This window comes from Zootoca vivipara, chromosome 13 (assembly GCF_963506605.1).
Source record: "Zootoca vivipara chromosome 13, rZooViv1.1, whole genome shotgun sequence".
NCBI classification, from domain to species: domain Eukaryota; kingdom Metazoa; phylum Chordata; class Lepidosauria; order Squamata; family Lacertidae; genus Zootoca; species Zootoca vivipara.
The window spans coordinates 47,584,724-47,595,037 of NC_083288.1; the positions used below are offsets into that span (position 1 = coordinate 47,584,724).

At 42.9% G+C, this 10,314-nt stretch overlaps 1 protein-coding gene across 1 annotated transcript in view; it reads left to right on the forward strand.

Annotated features, from left to right (window-relative positions):
* Nucleotides 1-9,887, forward strand: part of LOC118078106 (uncharacterized) — a 29,198-nt gene extending 19,311 nt beyond the window's left edge. The window contains exons 9-12 of the mRNA XM_035101831.1: nucleotides 4,506-4,805; nucleotides 6,805-7,137; nucleotides 7,873-8,196; nucleotides 9,405-9,887. Of these exons, the coding sequence (XP_034957722.1) occupies nucleotides 4,506-4,805; nucleotides 6,805-7,137; nucleotides 7,873-8,196; nucleotides 9,405-9,742 (1,295 nt within the window). The 3' untranslated portion in view covers nucleotides 9,743-9,887. The remainder of the gene's footprint in view (nucleotides 1-4,505; nucleotides 4,806-6,804; nucleotides 7,138-7,872; nucleotides 8,197-9,404) is intronic.
* Nucleotides 9,888-10,314: the final 427 nt, after the last annotated feature.

A 10,314-nucleotide genomic window follows, 5' to 3' on the forward strand; every position in this document is an offset into this window, starting at 1 on the left:
ACACAAGCAGTGCAAAGAGGGGGCAGAAAAGGCCTGCTGTCGTTGCTCCGTGGTTTCTGTACGTTGAAATGTGGGGAGGAAAAAGCCCAATATTTAGTTTAAGCCAATGCTTTACCCCAGGCACGTCCAATAGGTAGATCGTGATCTACCAGTAGATCACTGGACATCTGTGGTAGATCACTGGCTCCCCCCCAAAGAAGCTCAACAACTTTGACTCCCCTAAAAAAAGCTCATTTTTTGCCATGCACCCCCAAAAATGGGGCTTTTCCCCCCTGAAAAAGCTCAACAACTTTGACCTGAACCCCAAAAAAGGGGGTAGATCACTGCCAGTTTTTAACTCTGTAAGTACTGTAGATCGAATCTCTTGGGAGTTCATTTCTAACTTTAGATTGTGTGAGTTAATAATATAAGGTTAATAAGAATATGAAGTTAATACTAAAAAGGAGGGGGTTTCCAATCGTTGGGGGGGGGACGACTTGGTCTGTTGTTAACAGCTGCTAAATTTGCAGAAAATCAGTAATGCCTGCAGGTTGACTAATTGTTACAAAGACAGGCCCCTGGCTTTGTTAACCTACACACACACACACACACACACACACACACACACACACACACACACACCTCAGCTTTCCTTTTTAAGCAGACTTAATCAAACTCTTTTGTAAAAAAAACTCAGCTGAGCCTGACAGGTCAAGTGGGGAGCCAGCAAATGGATCAGAACAGGGAATGAGAGTCGCAAGCAATGAACTGAAGGAGGCATGTGTGAGTATTATGGGGTGGGAGGTAGGAGTCGGCAGGAAGACTACTGTATGGTCAATTGCCAACTTTTTTTACATGGCCCTGCAGCTGGGGGGCGGGGTGGTTGAGCCTAACAATTCAAGTGGGGAGTTATCAGGTGGTTCACAGAGCTGCAATGAATTGAATCCCAAGTTCCCAGGATTCTTTGGGGGAAGTAATATGCTTTAAATGTATAGCTTGGATGTGACCAAAATGGCAAACAGTAAGAGAAAATATGAAGCTCCTATCATTAGTGCAGCTACATCATTGCTGCATCTGCGTGCTGTGGGAAAAACTTCACCTGCTGAATTTATGCCCTGCTGATGGAAGTTCAAGTTCAATTTTTATTACAGCAAAAGCCAGCAATATAGAATATCATAACTCCAAACAAAAGAAAATCAGCAATAACATCACCAGAAATAGAACAATTACACAAAAGGAATTTGCAATGTGTCATTCAATAGAAGGGATTTATGCTTCTTAATAGCTAAAGTGCAGAATTTGGCCACGTCATATGACACTGGGCTTGAGGAATCTTCCAGAAGGAATTTTCGTAAGATTTCAGGGGGAAATTCCAAATAATATTGTAAGGGTGTAAATTTTGATAAAAGGGGTAAAATGAGTTGAGCTCGTTCTTCACTATAAAATTCACAAAATAAAAGAATGTGAGTCACAGATTCTACCTTGTTAGACATGCAAGGGCAAAGGCGCTCATGAATTGGTACCCACATAAATTTGCCGTACAGCACCGCTGAGGGCATTGCCTCAAAGCGAGCTCTAGAGAAGGCCCATCTATACGCTTCGTTAGTGATGTCAGATAAGTAAGGGGCAGCTGTAAAATTAGGCCATGATTTTAGACATCTATAATTCTCTGGGAGTAAGGCATCTTCTTGTTGTAATTCGACATTGTAAAGTCTCTGAGTAATAATTATTTTTGCCTTGTTCAGAGTTCCATTGAAAAGATCTTCAGGATTTAGGCCAATTTGTTTGATCTTGTTAGTTATTTGCATAAGCCAGGGTGGATAGGGAACAGCGGCCAGGAGCTGATGGAAGTTGTTGTCCAAAACATTTGGCTGGCTAAGACTGCACTAGAAGGAAAATGCTGGGCCAAGAATGGAGCCCCTGTGGCCCTACAGATGATGATGACTACGTCTCCCATCACCCCTGCCCTTTGGCAATGCTTGCTGGGGCTGATGGGAGTTGGAGTCCAGCAAGATCTGGAAGGCCCTGGTCCCTGGGCTGCCCAAAATACCATTATTTCTGGGTTATTTGGGGCCCGTAAAACTCCAGTTGTTGATAACCTGCATGGAATCTTCAAAATATTGAGCATAATATGGAACAGATTGAAATTGATTATACAATTTGTTATTAGTAATAGTAATAGTATTTAGTATCGCCATCAGCTGGTGTGGTTCAAATGTTCTCTACCACCGTTTGCTTGCTGTTTCTTCCATTTTTCTTCTGAAAAAAATTCTTCTGTACAGTTTTTCCATTTTTCTTCTAGATGCTTCTATTTGCTCTACCTTTTACTGAATGCAAGAGGGTGGTAAACAGGATGCAGGAAGCCTGTGCAGATACAGATGGTGCTGAAATAAGAGGAAGTGAAACAGAAAATAGAGCTAAAACAGGCCATGAATGTTGAGACCTGGTTGATGGTAGTAAAAATGCTACCTAGGACAAATATTTGGATCTTAATCTACAATTCATTTATAGGCCCAAATGATCATAGGAAATGTGCTTTTGAAACCAAGCACTGTGACTGAAGCATGTGTCTGCTCTTCTCCCTCTGCACATTAATTAAAAATATTAAACCACTTTTATCTACTCAAAAGAAATATACACACCATGCATTTAAAGCACACACTTAACCCAAAGAATTCTGGGAACTCTGGTTCAGAACTACAATTCCAGGCACCCTTAACAAACATTCCCAGGATCCTTTGGGGGGAAATTGTGTGCTCTAAATGTATGGTGTTTGTGTAGTTGGAGTCTAGCAGTGAACAATAAAATGGCATTAAAAACTTTTTAAAAGGAGCAACAGTTACAATAAGAATCAAAATGCACCCAGTAAAACACTTTCAAAAGCTAGCACATTCTCTCTTTCTCTCTTTCTCTTTCTCTCTCTCACACATACATATGCTGCAGCAGTTAATGTTTTTACCACAATTTTAATTCCATGTCTGCTAAATTTCCAAGTATCCGGCATTGGAACAGGACCAGTTTTTAAAAAGTGGGGAGCTCTAAGTAAAAATTATGTATTTTTGTTCGTGTGATGGCTCTGGCTGTTTATAATTTAGAAGCTATTGAGCCATGCAAGGTTCTTCTTTAGAATTAAAGTCACCTTCTGGTCTAGTGGCCACAGAAACACACATCCCTTTCCTGTAACCCACCCTTCTGGGGCCCCCCTGGGGCCCCCCTTAATGTCCCACTGAGCCTTCCGCATTGCCACAGAAGCATGTCCTTTCCTCACAGACAGGACCCCACCCACTTGGGCACCCATGAAATAAAATAAAATGTCTCCCATATTTAATTTCATATGATAGCTTAGGGGGAGAAATATTACCTTGACACAAAACTATGCACAATCACTTGGAGTCAACTAATTAACTATGTGGGGTATACTTCACAGCAAGCCTTCGTAGGATTGCACTGTAAGTGGATGTCAAATGAAATTATAGCAGAATCCCATGCATGTTTCCTCAGAAGTAATACCCACTGTGTTCAATGAGGATTATTCCTTTGGGAAGTGTGTGCCAGATCCTTTGGGGAGTGTGTGTGGCCTTAGGGTTTAGTGGTTGTTCAAGGTTGGGTCATGTATTCTACATGTGTGAGAGTATATGAGTGGCTTTTTAATGGATTGTTTTAGAACATAGGGAGAGTTATGTTGGATGAGGCCAATGGCTCATCTAGTTCAGCACAGGTCCAAGGCAGATGTTAATGGTTGTTTGTTTGTTTCTTTCAAATAATCTTTATTCAATTTATAAGAATGAAAAAATACAAAAGACAAAAAAAAGGAAAACCATAAAGACAAAACCCAAAAAAGAAAAAATAACAATAACAATGATATTTCTTATTACTTAACATTGCTATATAGACTTCCTAGATTCCCCCCCTCACTGGGTCCATTTTTAATCCATCCTTAGCAATTTTCATATTGTATCTTAATCCATTTCCTAACACTTATACATTTTCATCTTCCTCTATTTCATAAACAATTTCCTCTTCATTATCCCTCAAATATTCCTAGCCTTTAATCATCAATTATTCTTAACCTATAATCATCAAATATTCATAACCTTTAATTAACCCCTCAGCCTATAACTAATTCCCAAAAATGCCCATAATTTTAAACATTACTTCTTCTATCTCAAGAATGGTTGTTAATCAGGCCTGAGTGTTTTCTCCATAGAACTCAGCACTGTAAGGTTTTCAAACCTCACAACTGTGAAAATAAGCTTGAAAGTGGTTGGGCAGTCCCTGGAAACAAATCTTGGAAGATGGCATAAGGGTGCTGAATATGCTTCTCAGCAGCTTCCTTGTCCCTGGGGTAACAAGAAACCGCAACTCAAATTATGCAATAATTCCAGGTAGCCTTCACAGCTTTTGACCAGGGCTGAACACCAGATTGGCATGGAAGTGAACAATATCTTGTTTCCCACTCTTGGCAAGGAGACACAAATGCTTGCCCAAGGAATAGATTGTCATCGCATCTTTTTCTTCATTTGCAGCATCTCCCACAGCCCCAGTTGTCTTCCCATTGTCCCCCTGTTGCCAAGACCTCGCCACTGCCTCCCAGGTTACCGTGGGCTGTCTGGTCTCTGGCTTCTTTCCCGAACCAGTCAAAGTACAGTGGAATTCAGGATCCTCCTCTGACATCCGGACCTTCCCTGCACTATTGGATTCATCCAGTGGCCACTACACCCTCAGCAGCCAGCTCACCATCCCAACCAGCACTTGGGAATCAGAGAAGCTTCAGTGCCATATTGCACATACAGCTACCAGCTCCTCAAGCAACAAAGAGATTGGACGTGAGTCTGGTTGAGCCTTTGTTATCTGCTTTCTTCCTCCTTCAGTGTTTGAAAGAAAGAAATGAAAGAAAGTGTTTGAACAGAAAGAAATGAAATATGGATTGTGTGGGTGAAGGGATGGATAATGACTGCAATATTTTCTGGTCCTACCATCTGACTTTTGTATCTTCAGAAGCACATCGGGCACTACAGATAACACTCACAAATATTGTGGGTTGTATCCAACCAAATTCTAATCAAGAGTAGACCCACACATTGAAATTAAGGAACCTAAATCAGCCATGCCCATTAATTTCAGTGGGTCTGCTGTAAGTATGACTACCAGCGGATACAACCCAGCGAGATCAGGTGTAGGGAATCCTTGGCCCTCCAGATGTTGCTGAACTACAATTCCCAACTGGCCATTCTTACTTATGAGAGTTATATTTCAGCAACATCTGGAGAGCCAAAGGTTCCCCACATGTGCCTGAGTTAGACAAGACAGTAGTGGAAAGAAAGGATTTAGAATTATCCAGTTACAGCGGTGCTTCGCAAGACGAAATTAATTCGTTCCGCGAGTCATTTTGTATTGCGAAAATTTCGTCTTGCGGTTTTCCAATGTAAACAAATCAAAGCAAAAAAAATGCAAATAAATTCGTCTTGCGAAGCACGGCCATAGAAAAAATCGTCTTGCGAGTCAACAAAAATATCGCAAAACGCTTTCGTCTTGCGAGTTTTGCGTTGCGCGAGGCATTCGTCTTGCAAGGTAGTACCGGTAATAGGCGGCAAAATTCAGCAAAAACACCCTCTTCATTTTTCTTATGAGAATATTAGCAACACAGGATGTTCTGCACCTGCGCGCATGCACACACACATTCTTAAATTAAAGTCTTTTTTATATATAAAAAAGCAAAGGGAATGCTGCATTTAACATGCGTGATCTCTCTGTGGTCCTTAGGCCTACTCTGAACTGACAATGAAATAGAAGCAGGAACTGCCCTCCACTGTCCTCCTTGGCGCTGGACCCAGCAGAGTGAAATTTGATGTTTAAGAAAAGAAGTGGGTTTAGTGCAGGGATTCAGAGGATTCAGAGCTTGATTAACACAGATAGTGAGGCTGTTCTACCTTCTTTGGAAAAGGCTAGCATAAGGAGAGAGGGAAGTGAATACAGGAACCAAAGGGAACTAATGGTCAGTGAATTAGAAGCCACTCACATTTAGGGAATTGGGGGGGGGGGTTTCAGTTCAGTTTGCATTTCAATACAAAGTAATTCGCACCACCTGGAACAATGCACAAACAGAAAGCCCATTCACCTCCTAAATTCATGGTCCTCTGAATTTTGTAATGCAGTTCCCCTGCCCAAAAAGTGCACAAACCTATACAAAAAAAGACATATATTCACAAAAACAGCACACAGAAATGCATTATGTTCAGGAAAATTGTCTCTCTCCAGACTGTGTATTTTCAGGTGAGACTCGGAAAATTAGAATATCGTCGAAAAGTGTATTTATTTCAGTAATGCAACTTTTTATTTCTTATTTTTCTTTTAATTTTTATAAATGCTTTCTTTTGGAAATTCCACAGTAATAAAACAAATAGTTACAATAATACAAAAATAAACACCGCTATTACATTTCATTAATTACATTCCATTTATAATTGACCCGCCTAACGACAAATAATTACAATTACAACAAATAAAGGCTTGACATAGCTTGCTTTGCATGTCACGCATCTATCTCATATATTGGTTTCACCTTTTAAGTTGCATTACTGAAATAAATGCACTTTTCGAAAATATTCTAATTTTCCGAGTTTTACCTGTATTCAGCAAAATTGCATACGAGGCATGAATATTAAGCGCAGTTTGTACTAAAATCCTGGCTAATTCTTAACTAAATATTGTAGACATACGGAGAACTGAATTTAAGTTTGGGGAAATGGGACAGGTGGTAAGGTGCACTGTACATCATTAAAATACAGGTATTCATGAGACTCCCTATACTTCCTATTCCTCCAGCCTGTGAAAAGAAAGATCCCGTAGCCCCAAAGGTCCGCTTGCTCCATTCCTCCTGCAAGGCCAGCTCCGGAGATGCCACCATTGAGCTGGTGTGCGTTATCTCCAGCTTCTACCCCGACAATGTGACGGTAAATTGGCTGGTGAGTGGGAAACCTATGTCGCAACCCTCATTCACTGAGCAGCCCTGGAAAGACACCCGTGGCCACACCTTCAGTACCATCAGCACAGTCAACATTAGCCAAGCGGACTGGGAGGATGGGAATGTCTATGTCTGCCAGGTGTCCCACACAGCAACCCAAACCATGGTGAGAAGCAAAGCCAAGATCTGTGAAGGTAAGAACTCTTGACTCAGTTCTGACTTGGTTAGGCGTGGATTGAAGAATGGAAAAGCCAAGAGCAAAGGGCTACTTCCCTTTCATGGTGGGTTTCCCAATGACCCAGAAATACATCCATCATGGTCCTTTGGGATTTGGAATGGCTTTCTCCAACCTTTTGCCCTACTGGTGATATATTTGAGGTTTTCTCCATTTATCTGGAACTTGAGAGACTGAACCAACTGGAGCCAGGACTCTGTGTCATAGAGGAGGGCACCAACTCAGTTTTCCTTTGAAAAATCTTGATAGGTGGCTTTTTTGCACGCTCAGATTTCTCCAGTTTAGATTAAATATTTGTCAGGGAGTTGAGGGAACACATTTCTCTTCTTCTGCAGGAGGCAGTTTGGCTTGATTACTTGTGCCACCGGCTGTAAATCTCTCTATGGCACACTGGTGTTGAAAGTGGTCCATCGGGGAATCTGGGGAAAGGGCAAACACTCTAGTTAAAGGGGTGCAAGTTCCAAAAACAACAGAGAACTGGGATTATTCAGCAATGGTAGAAAGTACTGGAGTTGTTCAAAGGAAGGAAAGAGACAGACAGGACCTCTGGGTTAGCCAAATGGGGAGCCTGGACTTAGCTGTAGAGCTGACTCTGAAAGAGCATCAAACAGAGCAGGTTAAGATTCTGTGGGCAGGCTGGGAGGGGAGTGGTGGAAGGAGACTTGGGACTTGACATGGGTTTTTACATTCCCAGAATCCTCAGGAACTCCCCTCAAAGTTTTCATCCTACCCCCAAGCCCCAGCGACATTTACATGGATAAGCAACCCAAACTCAGCTGCGTGGTAGTCAACTTAGAGAGCGAAGAGGAAGAACTGGAAGTGACCTGGTCACGGCAGGCAGCAGGAAGTCTAAGCCCTGAGCCACTCGCCTGGAGAGAGGAGGTCAATAACACCTTCACAGCATCCAGCTCTGTGACCATTTCCGAAAGCGACTGGTTGTCAGGGGCGACTTTTATCTGCACAGTCAAACACCCGTCCCTGCCTCAACCAAAAGCAAGAGAGATTAGCAAGAAGAAAGGTAAGCGGGAAGCAGGCCTGCTCTCCACCCTGCAACTGATGTCCCTAATTTCCCAGCAACCTCCTGAGCAGGAAAGAGATTACTGAAAATACATATCAACATGGCACCATTTAGAACAGGCACCCCCAAACTTCAGCCCTCCAGATGTTTTGGCCTACAATTCCCATCATCCCTGACCACTGGTCCTGTTAGCTAGGGACCATTGGAGTTGTAGCCAAAACATCTGGAGGGCCGCAGTTTGGGGATGCCTGATTTAGAACAAACACAAAATACCAACGTGGGAAATGAGATCTGGCAACGCAAAATAATCATAATCATAATCATAATTCAACATGTTGCAAGTAGTTTGATGGGGGCATAGTTGCTTATGGTCCCCACAACCATCCCACCATCACCTCAACCCACATGCCGTGCTTAAAAAACCTGTACAGCATGTTTTGACGCTTGTGCCAAGGAAAGGTGTACCACATAGGAAAGGATGCCTCTAGCATACTGCCTTCCACCGTCATAAAAATTAAGTCTTTGTTCCGTGTGATAACTTTCCATCTGACTAATAATAATAGTTGTGCAACATGTCCTGATGTAAATGGACTATTGTTGCTATTATGTACAAAGCAGTAATTAACATCATTGTGTCTTGTTCATTCACCACAAAGAAGCCCGACATGTCAGGGGGTTTTCTGAACCATGTTTCCCTAAGCCAAGGATGGGAAACCTGTGGTTCTCCAGATGTAGCTGGACCTCTGCTCCCATCAACTCTAGCCAGCAGGACAAATGGCCAGGGATTATGGGAGTTGTAGTTCAGCAGTATCTGGGAGGCTACAGGTTGCCCATACCTGGCACAGAAGCCTCCACAGAGAGCCAGCCTGGTGTAGTGGTTAAGAGCGGTAGACTTGTAATCTGGGGGACCGGGTTCGTGTCTCCACTCCTCCACATGCAGCTGCTGGGTGACCTTGGGCTAGTCACATTTCTCTGAAGTCTCTCAGCCCCACTCACCTCACAGAGTGTTTGTTGTGGGGGAGGAAGGGAAAGGAGATTGTTAGCCGCTTTGAGACTCCTTTGGGTAGTGATAAAGCGGGATATCAAATCCAAACTCTTCTTCTTCTTCTTCCATTCCCCAGCTCCCCACATGGTTTGCACTAATTTGACCTAAACTGAATAGTCATTTCCTTTTTCTCTTTCTTTCTGTTTCCCTATGGCATAACAAGAAACCAAAGAAGCTCCAGGTGTGTATCTCTTCCACCCCCACAATGATGAGCTCAGGTCTAATGGCCGTTATGTCTCCATCACTGCCCTGGTGAATGGGTTCAAGCCCAGTGACATATCCCTGAAATGGCTCAAGAATGGGAACCCACTTCCTGAAGCTGACTATATCAGCACCCCAGTCTACAGTGATGGCGACGGTTCCTATTTCTTGTTCAGCAAGCTGAAAGTCCCAAAAGCAGACTGGAACAGAGGTGATGCCTATACCTGCATGGTTGTCCATGAAGGTCTGACCCTCAAGTTCATCCAGAAGACCATTGAGAAATCCCGGGATAAAAAATGAAAACTGCCCTCAGCCACCACTGCACTGCAATCCCCTCGCCCTATGGCCCCAGATATATATTTTCTCTCTCTCGAGATTGTTAGACCAACCCTGTGTAAGTAATCTCCATGCAAAAATGTACCCAATGGCTGAATAAAAAAAGAACTCATCCAAAGACTGCCATAGATATCTATTATTGTCGCTCTTCCAGGAGCAAAGGTGACTTGTGTGGGGATTGATGGGGAAACGGGGTTAATCTCTCAAAAACAAATGCCAAGTGTTTAAGGTCGGAAGCAGAGGGAAAGTGTGTTCATCATTGTCACAGTTGTATCCTATTTCCAACAAGGAGCCCAGGCCTTGATAAATCAGGTAATCTCAAACTAGTCTCACAGCAGCCTCGAGGAAGCATGGTTTCTTCCAGGCCACCCAGTGAATCTTCATTTCCAAGAGGTGATTTGACTCTCCAAGCCTCACGCACATCTCCCTGCACCAAGTGCCAACACACTGCTCCACACTGCCCTACGCTCTTCACATGCACAGAAGGGCACACTCTTATTTTCCATTTGGGGAAGCAAAATCCGGCTTAAGTGTTT